The 21,729-nt window shown below is 38.2% G+C and overlaps 1 protein-coding gene across 2 annotated transcripts; it reads left to right on the forward strand.

The window, feature by feature from the left end:
• The first annotated feature begins 4,325 nt into the window (after window positions 1-4,325).
• elovl5 (ELOVL fatty acid elongase 5) lies at window positions 4,326-20,994 on the forward strand. 2 transcript variants are annotated; one of them, XM_038737608.1, is made up of 8 exons: window positions 4,326-4,421; window positions 8,747-8,811; window positions 9,116-9,303; window positions 12,079-12,156; window positions 12,757-12,928; window positions 13,347-13,471; window positions 14,251-14,385; window positions 17,715-20,994. In XM_038737608.1, the coding sequence occupies exons 2-8, from the start codon at window positions 8,754-8,756 to the stop codon at window positions 17,841-17,843; spliced, it is 885 nt and encodes a 294-aa protein (XP_038593536.1). In that variant the 5' UTR covers window positions 4,326-4,421; window positions 8,747-8,753; the 3' UTR covers window positions 17,844-20,994. The 2 variants fall into 2 exon arrangements, with proteins under 2 accessions (XP_038593536.1, XP_038593535.1); XM_038737607.1 differs by having other exon boundaries at window positions 4,364-4,515.
• The last annotated feature ends 735 nt before the right edge of the window (window positions 20,995-21,729 follow it).

The raw sequence follows: 21,729 nt of genomic DNA on the forward strand, positions 1-21,729 counted from the left end.
CTGAAGCGGCTATGAGCTGATCTTTATCAGAGGAGCAGAAGTTAATCTTTGAGTGAATGTGTAGAGAGATTTATTTCTGATCACAAGAGTTTTTCATTTTCGGTTTTCTACTTTCAATGAAGAGCAGTGCACTCGTCTCATTGAGTAGGCTTACAGTCCCAGACCTGTGTCTGTCAGACAGTCTGAAGGGGGGTCGCCTACTACTATATCAACAGGCAATAACGCAGGGTAGCCTACAGCTCAGCAGAGGGGCAGGTACATTTTGTTAAAAAATTGCAAATGTCAGAGAACAAAGATATGTGGGAGAGATTCTGAATGTGCAGAAAGTTTTGAACATGAGCAGAAAACCTTCTAAATGTATGCAGTGTATAAATGTATATGGCCTATGATGAAATGGCCTATGACAAGTATAGATCATTTACTGTTGCTGTATAGACTTACTATAGACGTAGGCAGCGGCAGGGGTGGTAGGGTGAAAATATGAGAGATTTCTGGGCTGGGCTAAGCCCCAAATGTATCACCAGCCTGGAAACGCCCCTGGACTGTCAGTGATCAGAGTTTATGAAGTAGGCAATGTACACAACAGTAATTAGGGGACAACAGGTCCAGGTGTGACACAGTAAAGAAATGCAATTTGTCCAAGATTTTGATCTTATTATAGATTTTAAAATGTTTATGTGACTGTAATTTGAAATTAATTAACACTGTAAATCTGATCACTATTTAGCAGGCAACAAGTTGATGTGATCTTTCTGACGAAAATGTAGACTATGGTCTTTTTTTACAAACAGCACACAGAGAAAGTCAGACATGGCAGGCCAGTAGCTACTGTGCAGGAAGGAGCAACCTGTCAGTGTCTCATGCTTTATGAAAACCTTAAAGGGGAAATAAGCCCGAGTTAGTCGCTACAAGCATCCTGTCAGTGCTTGAGTTGCATTGTGGGTAATGCAGGTGTCAGGTTTTGACCTGGAAAAATGCCTGGTTCTGCTGCATGGATTTTTATCGCTTTAACTGTCCACTGTTACTGGAGTTCAATGCTAAAAGGATAAAGTAGACTTAATAACTTGTGAATGGAGCTATCTGGACTAGTGCACTCATTGGCAGAGATGAAATCAAGATCTGAGAAGAACTGCAGCATTACAGTAGCTACCTGTATATCAAGAGAGAAGTTGTTGATGATTTTTGAATGTTGTTTCCAGTGACACAGCATCCAGTTCTGCCACGTTCGTCTGTATTGTGGGCAGAGACGACACTTCACCCACAGTGAAGTCTCACCTAAAACGTGTCCCACAGTGGTAGCCTTGAGACTTGGACTACAAATTTACAGTTGCTATAATCTATATTGATATTTACTTATACTTTGAGTTACTTGCTGTTATCAACACACATGTGTCTGTCATTGTGATCACACATCACGCCATTTCAGGCAGATTCAAAGTTCAAGGTTCAAGGTAGTTTATTTATCATTAAACAGCAGGTTGTATAATGGAAAAGCAAGTTTGAAGTCCGTCATGCTACACACACAAAACTTAACATATACAGGTGCTGGTCACATAATTAGAATAGCATCAAAAAGTTGATTTATTTCAGTAATTCCATTCAAAAAGTGAAACTTGTATAATGTATACATTCATTCCACACAGACTGATACATTTCAAGTGCTCATTCCTTTCAATTTTGATGATTATAACTGACAACTAATGAAAAATCAGTATCTCAGAAAATTAGAATATTGTGAAAAGGTTCAATATTGAAGACACCTGGTGCCACACTCTAATCAGCTCATTAACTCAAAACACCTGCAAAGGCCTTTAAATGCTCTCTCAGTCTAGTTCTGTAGGCTACACAATCATGGGGAAGACTGCTGACTTGACAGCTGTCCAGAAGACGACCATTGACACCTTGCACAAGGAGGGCAAGACACAAAAGGTCATTGCTAAAGAGGCTGGCTGTTCACAGAGCTCTGTGTCCAAGCACATTAATAGAGAGGCGAAGGGAAGGAAAAGATGTGGTAGAAAAAAGTGTACAAGCAATAGGGATAACCGCACCCTGGAGAGGATTGTGAAACAAAACCCATTCAAAAATGTGGGGAAGATTCACAAAGAGTGGACTGCAGCTGGAGTCAGTGCTTCATGAACCACCACGCACAGACATATGCAAGACATGGGTTTCAGCTGTCGCATTCCTTGTGTCAAGCCACTCTTGAACAAGACACAGCGTCAGAAGCGTCTCGCCTTTTCAGTTGGCCAACATTTCTAAAAATCCTTTTTTTGTATTGGTATTAAGTAATAATCAAATTTTCTGAGATACTGAATTTGGGATTTTCATTAGTTGCCAGTTTTAATCATCATAATTAAATGAAATAAACATTTGAAATATATCAGTCTGTGTATAATGAATGAATATAATATCCAAGTTTCACTTTTTGCGTGGAATTACTGAAATAAATCAACTTTTTGATGATATTCTAATTATATGACAAGCACCTGTAGTCTAATTAAATGTGCTGATGCTTTCATTCAAAGTGACTTCCAATTGTTATAGGCTATATGTCACGCCTCTGGGGCAACTAGGGGTTAAGTGTCTTCCTCCGGGACACATTGGTGGATGTACTGGTGTGAATGGTCTGGTCTCTCTCTCTCTCTCTCTCTCTCTCTCGTGTAGCAAAGTTTAAAGGAGCTACCGACTGAGCATCTACATGGGCTGCCATTGCCATAGATGAATAGATTAATAGACTAATGATTTATTCAGTTAGTCATCATCATCAACATCATCATCATTCATTATTCATAGATGAATGAAGCTTATACTCAAGTTGTAGGCTTAGTAGCTTTATCACTACCTATTAGTATAGGTAGTGATCACAGAGCCTATAGCTCTTATATTAACAATGGATCACATAACCAGGCTGCCATGTGAAAAGTTTTGCTCCGTATTGGCCGGATGCACAGTAATAGCAACTGTTTATCATAATAAGCTACTGTGTCAGTGTTGTGTTTACATCTTGTTTCTGTTGTCCCCAAGTGGCCAGAAATCAGTTAAAGCAGGTTAAGTGTTAAAACGAGAACCTGAGATTTGATTTACTGATTTCTCAAGGACTTGATTCACTATTGGATGACAGACCGTCAGGAAAGTAGCCCTCACTCATTACCACCACTGACATATCAACAACTTCTCCAGTGAAGATGCTAAGTGGCAAAAGGACCGGACTGCGGTTGTACTGGGAGCTTCCAGGTTTCTGTGTCAGTGTGGACAGGGTGTTCCTAAAAAATAGAGCCTTTCTAATTGTTGGAAATTCCTCAATAAATAAAGGTTTTTAAAAAATCTGAAACTGAAAACATTTGCAAGTTATATCCTGAAAACTTGGCTGCCCCAGGCTACCCTTGAAATCCAAACACCTTGCCTGTGACCCATAAATTTAGAGAACCAATTAAAAATAATAAAGCTGATTTCTTTTTTAAAATAATTATTGGTATTGTCTGTGTACCAAGAAATAAACAGTGTAATATTCGTGACCCAATCTAACACAGCACACAGGCCACAGTCCTACCTGACAAAATGTGCTTAATCATTAGATTGTCCTTCCTCATAGTCAGTATGAACTCTGTTCTATTTATTTGTGTATATGTATTCTGGCCATCATGTCTGCATTTGCAATTGAAATACGTTTCTGAGATTATATTTGTGATTGTCCTAATGTGTACTGGTAAGTAAGCCACACCTTTTAAGTTAACACTTAAAGGAGCTGGTAGCGCAGCCTGGTATCACCATTTGGTGAATCACGTTGAGTGGCACCAACCACATCAGACCCAGGGCAGCCCTGCCTGTATGTGTTTATCTTGTAGTGTTAATACTTGTTAATACTTTTCCTGTAAGACTGAACACACTCCTACAGTTTTGTGTTTGGAAGGGATGTAGCCTACTCACAGTTTTTGATAACATCTGTCTCATTGAGATTGAATGCACTTTTTGCAATTCGCTTGGACAAAAAAGTAATGCTGGCCCATTTCTCCACTTCACACAGTGATTGACCAGGTGTGCAGGGTTTGCATAAGTTTTTTGCACACAGGATACACCTAATTTCTGCATTTTATTATACGTTTGTTACAGCTAACCTCATACAGTCTGCTGCGGGTTAACAATTTACAAGAGTCATAGCCTATTTAACTGCAAATTATAGGAAGGCAGAGATAGCCTTGATGTCATCTTTTTGACTCTCTGTGTGTGTGTGTGTGTGTGTGTGTGTGTGTGTGTGGCTGCAACACACCGGGTCACCTCCTGGCTGTAACCCTCCTGCAGGGCAATGGGCCAGCCTGCGTGTTCCTCCCACTATTTTCCACTGAGCGACAAGGCTGCACATTGTGCTCAGACCGGCCAGCCAGCCAAGGTTACACAGTCGTTTTCTCTCCCCGCCTATAAAGGTAGGCAATCCTCAGAACACAGCTGCATCTCTTCATCCACACTGAACATCTCGCTTTCTGTCTAACGCAAAAGGGGCGGCTGGGCGACTTTAGGGTAAGGCTTCCTATTATATTATTTTGAAAAGAGGTTGCAACGCGCATGGCGTCTGCAGCGTTTAAATAAGCGATGGGTTTGGGTGATGCTGGAGCGGTGACCTCTATTGGCACTGTGCAGCCTGGATGCGATCGACAGGATGCGATGTTTGTGCTAAATCTTTTTTATTAATTCCTCTCTGGAAGTTTCAGCTGTGAAACTAGAGGATGATGTAATGAGATAACCACCGTGATCAGCTCAGCGCGCAAATCTTTTAGTTAAACTGGAGACCGGGCTGCTGCATGATACCGTGGGCTACAGCGCGTAAAGCACAGTTTAGATTACACGTGTGACCCCGAAGATACATATTTTTTTATACAATATTGTGGTGTAAGTAAGTGGCAGAACGCAGATTTATCACTATATTCCCATGCATTTGTCATGATTGATCACGATACCGCCTGATCATCATGTTAACACTAAAGTAGCCTACTACTTTAAAGACAAAGCCAGCCGGATGAAGCAGCATTGCTGTTAAACTCTGTTTATGATTAATAGTTGCCACTATTGTGACAAACTTCTTGGTGTACTTCCTGCTGAAAACTTTTGAATTTTGCTTCTGTTGCTGTCTCAGGACATTTTGCATTCATCTAAATGATGATAGCAGCAACTGTTGTTTTATGAAACAGGAGAGCCATTTAAAATATAAATACTTTTACACTACACTATTAATTATCCCTTCCATTGTCTCACTATTGATATATGTATTGAACTTACTTGTATATTACCTGTGCTGTATTGATTCACTATATAGTTTTCTCAATACACATCTACACAATTCCAGTTTCTTGCCATATGCAGGACAATATACAGTAGGCTACACAGTACAGTAGCCTACTACACTTGCACTGACCAAGTGCATAATATTACCAGACATATGGTCTCAGATTTCTGTTTTAGTTTCAAAATGAGATATTTATATTTAACTTTATTTCTTATCTACTGTTTTGAATATGTTTATATGTATACACTATTCTCTTATATACTCTTTCTAGGCGTGGGCAATACGCATGCAATCCTCTATCATGGGAAATGTAATTCTGTATCACAATATCGACATATCTCTTCACAGTAACGTGTATGGATAAATTAGTTGAGAAGCTGTTATTGATAAATGGATGAATGGGATGTCTGTTTTGATTAAAATAACCTATAAGAAACAAGCAGCGCATCACATTAATTGAAAATCATTTAAAAATCCAATATGACAATAAAGAAGTCCTGCTGGCCTGATACTAGATTTTAAAAGGAAAACCAAAACTCGTATTTATTTATATTATTGCATATACTGTCATATCACCCAACTTTAACTTTTACAACATATTAGACATTCTGAGTTATTTATTCAGCTGCAATAATGAACCACTGATGATGGGCCACTGTGTATTTTTGATCAAAAGTGCAGTGCATTGGTGTTTTGGGAAGATCAAGCACCTACTCTGATTGCTTAGATGTATTATGCAGCATTTAGCTACCAAAGACTCACTGACTGGCTGCTAACATGGTCTCCTGTTGTGTGCTTTGATTAAGGCCTTTCAGATTATCAAGTTTGATGAAGCCTAATGCATCTCTGATCATCAGAACATGGATAGTAATGTCCCGGGGTTGATCAGAGTAAGCCATATTTTGCTCCTGTAGACAAGTGATAATGGACTAATGCGACCATCAGTAATATGCTATTTGTTGGCTGGGCAGCAGTTAGGATAACATGCAAAATCTGGTAAACTGGGATACATATTGCACAATGACAATGTTTCCAAGGAAGTTTTTCAGATATTGAACTTTTCACAGGATTTAAGAATACACCGCTCTCTCTCTCTCTCTCTCTCTCTCTCTCTCTCTCTCTCTCTCTCTCTCTCTCTATATATATATATATATATATATATATATATATATATATATATATATATATATATATATATATATATATATATATATATTTATTTATTTATTTATTGATTGAATACATGTAAACAAAGTCACTGGTATGCCCCCTCAGCTCCATTAGTCATGTTTCAATATCATATGACCATATATAAGAGCTGCATGCGGATTGAATTGAGATGCTTTAGCTAAATTTGATAGATGTACTCACATTTCTGTCTGTAAGGTCTAGGGTTATTCTGTTATACCGTAAAGCTGTGCTCTACTTTGTCCTCAGACAAGCAAATCTGACTTGAGTCAAAGGATTGTAACCCATCTGCAGATTTATTTATTATATTATCTTAATTTTTGAAGGAGGTATTATGGAAGGAGGACATACAGAGAGCAGACTAGGATCCATATTGTGTCTTGTGTTATGTTTCCAGCTGTAGACGCAGGTGTAAAGACTGTTGAGTGGTGCAGCTGTCTGTGACGTAGTCGGAGTGAATTGAACATATAGCTCGGAAACACGCCAGTGGAAATAAATATCGCAGACATACTGTAATTTCTGTGGCTACGAGGAGGCATTTTGTGAAATGCAAGAAGTGATACAGCAGCGCCCTCCAAACAACATAAAGGCCTGCAGGATTGTGCAAATATCTCTGGGGTGATAATGAATAAAGAGTGTTTGCCTGAGAGTTATCAGGTTGACAGTAAGAAAGTCAGCTGCAGGGATTTCAACATCTTTTGCTCGGCAGTGTGAATAATCGTGTCACAACTTTACATGACATTTAAAAAAACAGAATGATTTGGTAGAGAGTGGTTGTTCCAAAGTTGTACGGCTTTGTGTGAGAAAGTTCAGTGCTATTATAAAGTATGATTTAAAGTATGTCCACTTTTTTAAAAACATGACACTTAGCATGTTTGTCCAAGCTTAGATGTCAGTCAGAATACTTTCTAATACTTAGTTTGACGACACGCTAGTAGAGAGTGGACAAACCGCCTGGTAGTAATAATAATGATCCTCCAACATCCAGATGTTCAGACAGCAGGCTGTCTGCTTTATGTCACAGGGTTGATATGACTGTCACAGACTCAGCGGTGGAATCTTGAATTATACTGTAAATTACATTAACTGTTTATGGGGAAAGTACTTAAGCCTACATCTGGGGGAAAATAAAGAGAAAAACTGTACTTTTCTCTAACAGGCAGTTGTTTAAATCAGTACAGGATCACCAGATGCAAACAACAACGCACCACCACAATTTGACAGCTTTGGCAAGAGAACATGCACAAAGGTTTGGAGAAGTTTTTGTCAAAGTACATGTAGCAGCACTGCCTGGGTCAGACAATATTCTGCAGTTATTTAAACCTTGAGCACATTGGAGGTAATAAATCTACACATTTTGACATCATCACTACCTTCAGCAATCTAGCAACGGGGTTATGGACTGTGTACACCTGCCTGCCGGCTTCTTGTTTTGAGCCACAAAGTGAGAAGTCGCCACATTTCATCTGTGTTTGAAATCACATGGATGTGAGGGATCTGATACATGGGATGTATTAGAGAGGGTGGGTGGACAGGCTGCAGCACAGACAGACATAAAACCAGATGTGAAAAGACAGTAACACTAGACAAATACTAGACTAATGACCAACTAACATCAGTGGTAAGAAAATAGTAATGATTTCAGCTGCTGTCTTATGTTGCTATGATTAGCATGTATCAAAATTGACAACAAGTTAAATTTACACACTACTTAGAGTTTCAGAACACTGTTGTTATGCTCTCTTTTAGGCAGATGAGATGATAAGCTTATCATATTTGAAGCTGCACTAATCAATATTTTTTATGAAAACGATGAGTCGAATGATCATGGATAATGTAAAAATTCACAGACAATTATCACTCTGCCGTTCCACTTGTTCTTTCCAACCAATTAAGCGCTGATTAACTCACTGTGCGCTGCCTGCTCACCTCCAAATGGCCAGACAGACAAAGATAGCAACTAGCTGTTGAACATAGTGGAACATTTAGCAGCTGAAGACTCTGATATTTCCCCCAGGGAATTGGTGGAGACCAAAACAGAGCCAAAAAGAGAGTGAATATTAGACTTGCATTCATCAGGTGACCAGAAACAAGAATAAATGCTAATTTGCTCTGAACATCAGTCACCTGATGTTCAGCTCGTTGTGGTTTCCTGCCCTTAAGCTGCCAAAACACGGATTTGTGCTGCTTTTAATTGTGTTTAATTTAACATCAAAATGGATGGAAAACACATAACGGACGTTAACGTAAGTTAGCTTTCATTCTGCATTCTGTTTTTAGGTGACAAATGGAGACCTTCAATCATAAACTGAACTCTTATCTAGAGACATGGATGGGTCCCAGAGGTAAGTTACCAAAGTTTTGCAATTACTGTAGTTACTGTAAAAGCTCAGCAGAGTACTGCAGTCAAGAGAAAAACTAAACCTTTGACCCAAATTGTTCATTACATGCTATGCATTGCATGAAGAACTCTGCTGGGGTTATTCACCTTCTTTCTACTAACCTTTCTGGGTGTTAAGCAAACATCCCTTAGCGTGCCCTGCTCCTGCTTTTCACTTTTCAAGTTCATCTGCTGTTACCTATGAGGACACCTTATCGGCTCTTCTTGATCAAGCTGTAAAAATAGGCCTCTTTATCTCTATATTTCAGATCAGCGGGTGCGGGGACTTCTGCTGCTTGACAACTACCCACCAACCTTTGCACTCACAGTCATCTACCTTATGATCGTGTGGTTGGGGCCCAAGTACATGAAACACAGACAGCCATACTCCTGCAGAGGCCTCCTGGTGCTCTACAATCTGGGCGTCACACTCTTGTCCTTCTACATGTTCTATGAGGTAAACAGAATGCTCGGCACTGAGAGATGCGTTTAAGTAGGCCAAAGCAATCTTTGCAACGTTACGCTACAGACAGATTATAAAAGAACAAAGATGAAACTGACCTGAAACAGAGCTGTATACTCACTTAAAACTCTAGTGTCTGAATATGAACAGATTTATATTTATGTTTAATTAAAGGAATACTTTTTACATACATTTTGGAACAGACGCTAATTTGATTTCTTGCCAGAGTTAGATGAAAAGATTAAAACTACTCTCACATATGTATGTTTAATATAAAGCTGCAATAGTAGCTTAATATTCTTGTGCTGGATATTATAGATTCCTCTTTCTAAATATTTTAGGGAAATGCTATTGTGAATATAGAGGCACCTCTATCTAGATATAGCAATATAAGATATGATGGCTATTGTCCTGATGTTATTCTTGTGTGCTAAGAGGATTTTATGTGTTTTTGTATGATCTGTGTATATGTGTTAATCTCATGTGGGCTTTATGTTTCACTGGTGTCATCAGGTGACTATTAGATGATCAGAGCATGTGTATTAAATACCGTCACTGTGTGTATAACTAAAACTAACTAAAGCCTAAGAGGAGCATTAGCACAAAAATATCATTAGTGAATGTGCCAATGCATTGCACAAAGGAGCCACAGTGCTCGGACCCCCACATTTTCAAATTGAAGCGGCCAGTTAGCTTAGCATTCAGACTGGATGCAGGAGGAACCAGCTAGCCTGGCTCTGCCCAAAGGTAACAAAATCCCAATACCAGCACCTCTAAAGCTGACTAATTAACATGTTAAATCTTGTTTGTTTATTCTGTACAAAGACCAACAAAATGCTCTGTCCAAAGGTAAAAAAAAATCTTTCTTACCAGCTCACCTGAAGTTCATTGATTAACAGTATATCTCATTTCTCATTTTTTTTGGGGGGGGGGTTCTTGCTCATCTCTCTGTGTTAAGCTAAGCTAACAGCTGTTGCTTTATATTTAGCAGAAAAGTATGAGATTCAGCGAAGATATCAATCTTCTCATCTGACTCTCAGCATTAATGCGAATAAGCGTATTTCTTTGACACTTGACTCTGTGGTTGAGAGACAATGCTATCAGGGGGTGAGAGGGACACAGCTGGACGCTGACAGGCTCATTGTTTCAGCCGTCAAATCCCTCATATGCCCTCGCACAGCTCCCTATTGTTTGCTGGAAAACTGCTTTTTTATAAACAGCTGACTAAATAACTGAAATTTGATAGATGCACTGATGTAAACAAACTTGAAATTGCATTCTTATTCAGAAAGGTGGCAGCATCTGGGCTGAGTTTGATGTTCCAGCTGTTGCAAAAGTGCCCAGACTTCACTTATCATGAGTATATGATCATCGTGAACACGTTTAAGTCTAAAGTATCTGTACTCTCCTCCCCATCCAGCTGGTAGAACAAGCTACTTGTCTTTCTGTCTGCATTGCGTAAGGCCCCAGTGGACTGTTGGCTGTGTGGTTCATTAAACTCTGTACTCTGACAATGCCCCGGACATGGGGTGAACTTTTGGCAGTCCAAAATCAATGCCACCTTATGTTAATCAAAGTACAGGGCAGTTTTGTTCTTGTCAACTTTCCAGGGCACAGCGGTTCACCCCATAATGATTATGATTAAAGGTGATGGGAGGGGCGGGGGTTGAGGGGCTAATGTCTTTGCACACATGATAAAATACTTGATGTTGCTGTTTCTTAACTGGTGGCAGTTTCTTGGCTCTGAGAGTAGTTTATCAAACATTTTACTGCAGAAGGAATCTACAGTATATTGATCTACTGAATCAGCATTAAGCCACGACATCTACACTCGTGCATTTTAAGATTTATTCTTTAAAGAGGCACAGATTTTACACCAATGCAGGCTATATACACAGCCGTATATTGTATTTTATGGCTTTTGTCTGACAAAATAACACTGATGATTCCAGATAGGACTTGGAAATTTCCAATTTCAAATAGAAAGGCCGTGTTGCAAACTGTCATTGTGTGCATGTTTAATTGTGTGTTGAGCCAACTTGGGTTGTCAAATGGTAACATTTTTGTTTAAAACTGTACATGTATGATATGTTGCAAATAACTGGATCGATAATTGAGTTGCCTTTTGGGGTCCATCATTTTTTAGGCTGGACCCATACCAGGAACTGAATGTCAGGATAAAAGCTGACCTTGGGTGCATACATTTTAGTCAATATTTTTAAATCTGCCTCACACAAGTTCCCAACATTATGGAAGGGCAATAAAAAAATCCTTGTAGTATCATTTTAATTTGCGAAAGTATAAAGAACATTTATAATCATTGTACAGGTATGCAGAGTTAGATTGTTACTATTACCAATAGAAATTCCTGCATTTGCACCTCAATGTGCTAAAATGTTCTAAAAATAACCTTTAAACATCATATCATACATTATATTTTAGTAGCAGAGTGAGCTTGTGGTGTTTATACTATTAATTAGATTAAATATTTGCAACCAATCAGTCAGCAGCTAAAGATCTGTCACTACAACCTGACACCAAAAGATATGAGACCAAATCTGGTTATTGGAAGTACTATCTGTACATTTCTTTGTACATTTATTTATTACTTGTAGGGAAAGGGAAGTCACATTTGATAAACATCATATCTTTTGATTTTTACTTTTACATTTGTGCATTGCAGTGTCACATTACAGCATGTGTAGCTTTTCTTTCCAAGGATTTGGTCAAATATCCATTCATCATTCATCTTAATGGCTTTTTCTTCAGCTTGTTACCACCGTGTGGCATGGTGGCTACAACTTCTACTGCCAGAACACTCACAGTTCACCAGAAGTGGATGAAAAGGTGAGTCAGTCAGACTTACACTGTGCAGCCTTTGTATGTTTTTATGTTTTTAATTTGATCACATCTTTTACATCATTTCATTACAAAGCACATGATTTCCCAGTCTGTTTCTTGTTATGATAAACAGTACAGTAAATGCATAAATACAAGTTACCAAACAGCTAGAATGAATATAATATTAAGCAAAATGTGTGTTTTTTCTTTCAAATCTACTGCTCTGATTTCCATCAGCGAGTACCTGTAAATCCCAGCAGATAAGCTGCAGAGACAGGGAGTCAATTTAATCCGACTCTTGTCATCATGATGACTCTCTTCAGTGTCCCTCTGCATTTGAGGTGAAAACAAGTGAAATGTGCACGGCTTCGCAGTTCTGCAGTGATTAAATAAAAAGTTCAATGAGCCACTGCTACAAATTGCTTTCACCTTGTATGATAAATACTGTGTGTATGGGGGCATTTTGGCAGAACTCTTGCACTTTTGCTGTCTAACATTTTATCTCTGTATTGTATATTGTTCTCTTCAGGAATATACAGAAAGTATTTCTTTTTCCTTTTCTTTAAATCCTTAAACATTTTTTATTTTTGCTGTGTCTCCTCTCAGGTCATAAAAGTCCTGTGGTGGTACTACTTCTCCAAGCTCATCGAGTTCATGGACACCTTTTTTTTCATTCTACGGAAGAATAATCGCCAGATCACCTTTCTTCACATCTACCACCACGCTAGCATGCTGAATATCTGGTGGTTCGTTATGAACTGGATACCCTGTGGCCATTGTGAGTGTTTTAACACAACTTTGCCCTCCAGTGACTCAAATCATTCCAGTGCGCTAATGTTAAACCCATTAGCCCTGAAAACAGACAGTTTTCCCCACAAAGCCTTAACAGACACAAAGTGACACTTACTAACCCTGAACAGTGCTGCACTATGAAAAATGTTAGGAAGTTGTCAATTTTCTTACACGGAAAATCCTCTGTGCCTTTTACTATTGACTCAAAATAATGTACGGTTTCTGACATATAAACATGTTTTATTATTTATCAGATGCTCACCATATTATTTCTGTATTACTTTACTGTTAATGGCGTCTATTAATTTTAAATGAACTTTGTAGCAATTATTCCAAACAGAGCAGACCGTTATTGCTTGCTATAGATGAATGACTTCCTGTATCTCTCATCTGTGTCTCGTCAGCGTACTTTGGTGCTTCCTTAAACAGCTTGGTCCACGTTGTGATGTATTCTTACTACGGCCTCTCAGCCATCCCAGCCATGCGGCCGTACCTTTGGTGGAAGAAGTACATCACACAGTTCCAGCTGGTGGGTTCATACTCTAGTTTCTTCTCAGTGGTACAAGAAGTATTCAGAACCTTTACTTAAGTAAAAGCAGCAATACCACAATGTAATACCACAACACTCCATTACAAGTAAAAAGTCCTGCATACTTCAGTAAAAAAAATATATATATTGTCAGCAAAATGGACTAAAAGTATCAAAAGTAAAATAACTCAGTATGCATTATATATGAATATAATATTAATTTTAAACCACTCGGTTTTAAAATTGCTCTTAAAGGGAGAGTGTATCATGAAACAAGAAAGAATGAGGCAGGTTGCTGTGCAAGAATTGTGAAAAATATTGTTACTGCACTGTGAGATTTTGCTTTTATTAAAGAAAATAAGAGCTTTGTATGAAGAATCTTACTGTAAAGTAACTAGTAACTATTGATGCCAAATAAATGTAGTGTAGTAAAAAGTACAATATTTGCCACTGTAATGTAGTGAAGTAGAAATATTAAGTAGCATTAAAAAGAAGTAAAGTAAAATACCTCAACACTTATGAACAGTAGAGTAAATATACTTTTCGGATACGCTCTTTGGTTTGTATGTGATGACTGTTATATTCACTTTACATTGTGGATCTGATGTTAATATTGAAATCTTGGGAGCTTTTTTTGGACACTTTAGTTTTAACACAGTGCAGGCAATTTTACTGTTCAGAAGATATTTTAGGTCCTGGATCAATTATTACGTTTGTAAATGCTCTGTGGGTCACTTTCTCACTCTAGTTTGTTTCTGCATGTCGTGTTTCCTCAACAGATCCAATTCTTTTTAACCGTGTCCCAGACGATGTGTGCAGTCGTATGGCCATGTGGCTTCCCCATGGGATGGCTGTGCTTTCAAATAAGTTACATGGTGTCGCTCATTATCCTTTTCTCAAACTTCTACATTCAGGTCAGTTGATTTTAAACTGTTAATTATTAAATTTAAAGTATAAGTCTAGTGATATTTTCTCATTGTCAGAAAATGCGGTGAAAAGACCAAACCTAACAAGTATTGTCTTTGTTGCTCCAGCCTTATACAGGTGCTGGTCATATAATTAGAATATCATCAAAAAGTTGATTTATTTCAGTAATTCCATTCAAAAAGTGAAACTTGGATATTATATTCATTCATTACACACAGACTGATATATTTCAAATGTTTATTTCATTTAATTGTGATGATTAAAAATGACAAACAAATTCAGTATCTCCGAAAATTAGAATATTACTTAAGACCAATACAAAAAAAGCATTTTTAGAAATGTTGGCCAACTGAAAAGTATGAACATGAAAAGTATAAGCATGTACAGCACTCAATACTTAGTTGGGGCTCCTTTTGCCTGAATTACTGCAGCAATGCGGCGTGGCATTGAGTCGATCAGTCTGTGGCACTGCTCAGGTGTTATGAGAGCCCAGGTTGCTCTGATAGTGGCATTGAGCTCTTCTGCATTGTTGGGTCTGGCGTATCGCATCTTCCTCTTCACAATACCCCATAGATTTTCTATAGGGTTAAGGTCAGGCGAGTTTGCTGGCCAATTAAGAACAGGGATACCATGGTCCTTAAACCAGGTACTGGTAGCTTTGGCACTGTGTGCAAGTCCTGTTGGAAAATGAAATCTGCATCTCCATAAAGTTGGTCAGCAGCAGGAAGCATGAAGTGCTCGAAAACTTCCTGCTAGACGGCTGCGTTGACCTTGGACCTCAGAAAACACAGTGGACCAACACCAGCAGATGACATGGCACCCCAAACCATCACTGACTGTGGAAACTTTACACTGGACTTCAAGCAGCGTGGATTCTGTGCCTCTCCTCTCTTCCTCCAGACTCTGGGACCTTCATTTCCAAAGGAAATGCAAAATTTACTTTCATCAGAGTACATAACTTTGGACCTCTCAGCAGCTGCCCAGTCCTTTTTAGTCCAGCTGAGATGCTTCTGACGCTGTGTCTTGTTAAAGAGTGGCTTGACACAAGGAATGCGACAGCTGAAACCCATGTCTTGCATACGTCTGTGTGTGTGGTGGTTCTTGAAGCACTGACTCCAGCTGCAGTCCACTCTTTGTGAATCTCCCCCACATTTTTGAATGGGTTTTGTTTCACAATCCTCTCCAGGGTGCGGTTATCCCTATTGCTTGTACACTTTTTTTCTACCACATCTTTTCCTTCCCTTTGCCTCTCTATTAATGTGCTTGGACACAGAGCTCTGTGAACAGCCAGCCTCTTTAGCAATGACCTTTTGTGTCTTGCCCTCCTTGTGCAAGGTGGTCAATGGTCGTCTTTTGGACAGCTGTCAAGTCAGCAGTCTTCCCCATGATTGTGTAGCCTACAGAACTAGACTGAGAGACCATTTAAAGGCCTTTGCAGGTGTTTTGAGTTAATGAGCTAATTAGAGTGTGGCACCAGGTGTCTTCAATATTGAACCTTTTCACAATATTCTAATTTTCTGAGATACTGATTTTGGGATTTTCATTAGTTGTCAGTTATAATCATCAAAATTAAAAGGAATTAGCACTTGAAATATATCAGTCTGTGTGGAATGAATGTATACATTATACAAGTTTCACTTTTTGAATGGAATTACTGAAATAAATCAACTTTTTGATGATATTCTAATTATATGACCAGCACCTGTATATCTTATTCATCTGTGCCACAGAGCTTTACAAAAACTGTTCAAAACACATCAGTGAGCCACATTACAGCACTTGTTGACATGTTACTTTATTACAATGAACATGGGCACTGTAGTTTATAGAGGTGGTATTATGCTTTTTGGCTTTTTCCCTCTCCTTTATGTGCATGTAATTTTGCAAAGTGAAAAAGCCCAAAGTCCACCCGAAAGGGAGTTCCCATCTCCCACAGAAAACTCTGCTCTGAACTGCCTGAAAACAGCTTGTTTGTGGTCCAGCCGCTTCCTTCTCGTCCCTGTGACGTCACAGGGATGAAAGCTAAATGCGCCTCACTCCGACACGGCCTCAAAAACACCAGTGGAAAAACACTGAGCTACAGCACACACCTCCTCTCCCTTCCAAACACTAGCTACCCTCCAGGCAGTCAATGGACATAATAAACTGCAAGGGGATATAAAGCTGAACCGGCTTCTCACTGACCCGCCCTTATCTTCTTCTGATTGGCTAGTAGACTTTAACTAGGAACTGCGCATGTGCAACTCCCAACAAAGATCTTGTAGAGGTCAGATGTATCACTTCATAGCTAAAACGAAGCCTTCAACACATAGGGAGAAAAGAGGAGCTGCAGCAATGTGCAGTATGACAAAAATATGGTGTTTTTTGAAAATTAAACCATGTAAACCTGTTCTGGTACAACCCCTAAATAAGATTTTGAACCCGAAAATGAGCACAATACCACCTCTTTAATTGAGTCAGTCCCACATACACTGTCTGGCTGCTGTAAATATCAGAGCACCAAATGTGTGTTAATCCACCGATGAAAATAGTCCCTAACAAATGCACTCTTTATTCCAGTTTCACAAATGTTTGCAAAAAGCTACAATGTCCAGCTGTTTTATAAAATAACTAAATTGTATACAATAACTAATTGTATTTTTAATTAAATGTTATATTTGTGACTCAGTTTTAAATATATACATCTTCAGAAATAAATAGGCTTGATGCTGAGAGTAAGTGGGAATGTCCTGAATAACTACCTATATATATATATATATATATGTTGATTATAAAAGAAAATAGAATAAAGCCTACATTATCCTTCATAAAAATGCAGCTGTGTATTTGTGTTTATATAAAGATAAAAACAAAAGCTTAATCTGGTGAACTAGTTCTGTTACTGCTAGCAGGCTTACTGGGTTTAAATTTGCACGTTACATTCAGCCAGTACTGATGTTTAGAGGTAGATAACAATATCAATATTGGAGATACTAGATTTATTTTTCATTAACACATAACATCAACAACATTTTTTGATAAGAAGCCTTTAAAATTATGTTTTGAAGAACTGCTACCTAGCCATCGGGACATTTGAAAGGTGAAAAATAAATTTGTCGGTGTTCTCTGGTGAACAAACAAGACACGGTTTCTAAGTTTCTTCGATCATTTAGATGATCATTTACATTTAGCTGACGCTTTCATCCAAAGCGACTTAGCAACTCTTCGAACATACTCTCTTTATTTTTAAACAGACATTTGGATTTCAGTAATTACATTTAATGATTACATTATGTGTAATAACATGCTCTCTCTGCCTCTTTTTCTCTCATACAAGAATTACAAGAAGACCAGTGCTTCTCTAAAGAAGGAGCTCCAGAATGGCTCTCCTGTATCAACAAATGGACATGCAAATGGGACATCATCTATGGAGTGCTCTGCACACAAGAAGCTGAGGGTGGATTGACATTTAAGAAACCGTCACCCGATTCTCACTGTAGCGTGTTAGCTAATGCTGCTAGGAGGTACAGATATCTTCTAATCTAGAATAGTCTTGCGCTCACTTGAGATGAAATAAGCCATAGCTACAAATATCCAGAGACTTTCCATGTTTTTACACACATTCCTACTAATAGTATTGAATTATTAAATTAATATAGTTAAAGGAAAACAGTACTGTAGTACGGTTGACACTGTACAATATTGCCTCCCCCAGCTTCTAAAGGAAATTCAGTCCGAAGCGAAAAGCTCTTTCTTGCTACCAAAAAACAAACACACACTTTGACTAATTCAATGATGCCTCACACACAGAAGGTCCAAAGATGAACTCTCCAGTGAGTGTGTTGGCAGCTGAGGGTTTCATCACATTCGATGACGTCTCTGTTTCAACAACCCACGAGACAATTAAAATATTACAGTGCTTACGATGTTCCTTAATGTGTAACTAGAGCATGCATCTTGTGTTTTCCTTTATCTCACTCCTGTCAGGGCTGTTGCATAATCCTAAATTGTGCCCTGTAATACTGTAAGGCATTTTTAGTGACAGCTTGTAACAGCAGAAAATGCATTTGCTTTATATTTGTTGAGCAAGGTCTCCAATTTGGAATATTTAGCCATCTAATCAAAGCATAGTGTACTGCTTATGCTAGGATTCATATTTAAACCAGTAGTTGGGCAGTAGGACAGTTGTCGTGTTTTAGGAGCACAACATCAACTCAGTAGTTTTTATCATCCCACTTGTTACATAAATCGGTTATATCTACTGTAGCTGTATCCAGTAAATTTCATTAGAAGTTGAATTAATTAAAATTAATTAAATAAGGCGATGGCCATTAGATCTGCAGTGAAACTGCTTATTGATATTATTTAAGTAGTGAATGTAATAATACTGTATAATTAATTGCTAAATACTAAAATATGTTTATTCTGATAAACAGAATAAAAGAGAATTAAAGCTCAGTATTGACCTTGGACACAGCAGTTGAAAAAACAATCTCACCACAAGATGCATTAAGTAGCTGTTCTGGTGCTTTTGATTGTCCCATGTTCTTCGTCAGCACATGTGATATGTTCAAAACCTCCAAAACAGCTACTAAATGGACCTTGTGGTGGAATTGTTTTGTCAAATACTATGCAGTTAATTTTATTTTTTAATCTTTACATAATAGGGTGCCTTCTGGACCATTTGATTTGGTTTCTAATGTAGCATTTTTCACCTTTTCAGTATGCAATCACCAGATGTTCATGTTGGTCCATTTCATACCAATAATGTCAAATTCCCTGTTCAAACCCTGTGCCTGAATCTTTGTTTCTTTTTTTGGAAATACCAAATGTCCATCATTCCTAATTTGACACATAACTGAACGCAGTGTTGTTTATTATGGAATAGCTGGGAACTATGCATTTTTGCTTTCTTAGTTAAAGAGTTAGCTTAGATGATCAATATCACTCTCATGTCTGTATGATACGAAGCAGCACGGTAGCTTAGCTTAGCATAAAGACTGAAAACAGGGGTTAGCCTGGCTCTGTCTAAAGGTAACATAATCAGCCTACCAAAACCTCTAAAGCTCACTTCAGATCTTTTCACCATTGGACAGAGCCAGGCTAGCTGTTTCTCTATTTCTAGTCTTTATGCTAAGCTAAGCTAGCCGGCTGCTGTCTGTAGCCTTATATTACGCATACAGTTATGAGTGTGGTATCAATCTTCTCATCCAACTCCCGGCAAGAAAGCAAAAGAGCATTTTTCCAAAAACGCCCTTTTCCTTAATTTTACCATATTAACACAATTTTTTTAAGTTAAAACAACAAAGTCATTACATGAAAATTAATGTTTGTTTTTGGGTGGAGAAATAAGGTTGTGGTGATTCAACTTTTTATTCATGTGTTCTTCCTGATGTTGATGTTATTTTATTTAAACGATTGCTGGAGTCCTACACAGTACATTTTGGTATAGAAAACAAAAGTACAAGGATGTTTGAATTGTGCACTCTGTAAATCTGAAACCCATGCTGTAGAGCAATGTTGCACTGCTCTACCATGCTGATTAAATTTAATGAGGTACAGTATGACCTTACCCACTGAATGAGCATGACATGTGGCTCAAATGTAAAGGTGACCTAGATTCATGTTCATTGCATCAGAAATGATTGTTAAAATGTGAATAATATATACAAAGGCCCCATTTTCTCTGCATGATTAATCTGGTCCACAAAACCTGTTTAACATGCATGAACTATGTATACTCAAAAATTGAGTTATAGTTAATTTTGTTTTACATTTTCAGCTACATGCTTGCCCTGTTACAGGGCACAATTAGCATTAAATTAATACCCAAGTGATAAAGGCCAAGGAAGCATACAGGTATGTAATGAGATATCACATACATTTTATAAATAGTTTGAATAAATATATATATTTTCTGAAATCTGGGGTAAATCTGGGTTAACATGTTGTGACTCAACAGCTTTACTCACTGTAAGACATTAAAAACAAACTGAGATTGTAAATCTAGCTGTTTTCATTTCTTGAAAATTATGTAAATGCAACAAATAACATTGCTTGAAGACAACAAAAAAATATCTGGAGAGCAACAGAGGGTTGCTAGTTCATTGAGCCTTATAATTATATCTATTGAATGGTTTGTGAAAACATGTTAATCATGCTGTCGGCAATGTTAATTTGTCAGTTTAGTGCAAATAAGCAAATGTTAGCATGCTAAAACGCTAAACGAAGATGGTGAGCATAATAAAAATGATACCTGCTCAACATCGGCATTGTCACTGAGGGCATGTAGCATGCTGATATTAGCATTTAGCTCAAAGCATAGCCCAACTGGCTCCAATAAATAAAATATACTATAATAGTTACAATGCATTGTCAAAGTAATGTATAATCAATTACAGAAGCTTTTTGATTTAAAGTATCAATAAATATTTTACAAAATGTTCTTAAAGATTTGTGAGGTATTAAAAAGATACACTGATTTACCTATAGTAAAAATTAAGCTAAGTGAATGTTAACATGGGTTTGGGGAAAACAACATTTGTAAAGGCCATTACCACTTTGGTTCGAGTGATGAGATGTCTGAATAAAGATTAAGTGTTAATATAGGAAAGTAAGATTGTTATCCTTTTTTATTTCCATAATACATATATATAAAACAATAAACGCAACACTTTTGAACTCAAAGATCTGAAACTTTCTCTATGGACACAAAAGGCCTATTTCTCTCAAATATTTTAGTTAGTGAGCACTTCTCCCTTGCCGAGATAATCCATCCACCTCACAGGTGTGGCATATCAAGATGCTGATCAGACAGCATGGATATTGCACAAGTGTGCCTTAGGCTGGTCACAACAAAAGGCCACTCAAAAATGTGTGGTTTCACTGTATTGCGGGGCCCTGGGTGGGTCCGGAAACTGGACTTGGTGTGACCATCATTTGCCTCACGCAGTACAACACTCTTACTTCGCCTAGAGTTGATCAGGTTGTTGATTGTGGCCTGTGGAATGTTGGTTCACTCCTCTTCAATGACTGTACGAAGTTGCAGTGAGGTCGAGACCCTGAGGAGGACGACGAGCATGCAGATGAGCTTCCCTGAGACGGTTCCTGACAGTTTGTGCAGAAATTCTTTGGTTATGCAAACTGATTGTTGCAGCAGCTGTCCGGGTGGCTGGTCTTAGACGATCTTGGAAGTCCTGGGCTGGTGTGGTTACATGTGGTCTGCGGTTGTGAGGCCGGTTGGATGTACTGCCAAATTCTCTGAAACGCCTTTGGAGACAGCTTATGGCAGAGAAATGAACATTCAATTTACGGGCAACAGCTGTGGTGGACATTCCAGTCAGTATGGCAAT

Source organism: Micropterus salmoides, unplaced genomic scaffold, assembly GCF_014851395.1.
Source record: "Micropterus salmoides isolate LMB-PRFRI ecotype aquatic unplaced genomic scaffold, ASM1485139v1 Ms_hic_scaffold_22, whole genome shotgun sequence".
Classification (NCBI taxonomy): Eukaryota; Metazoa; Chordata; class Actinopteri; order Centrarchiformes; family Centrarchidae; genus Micropterus; species Micropterus salmoides.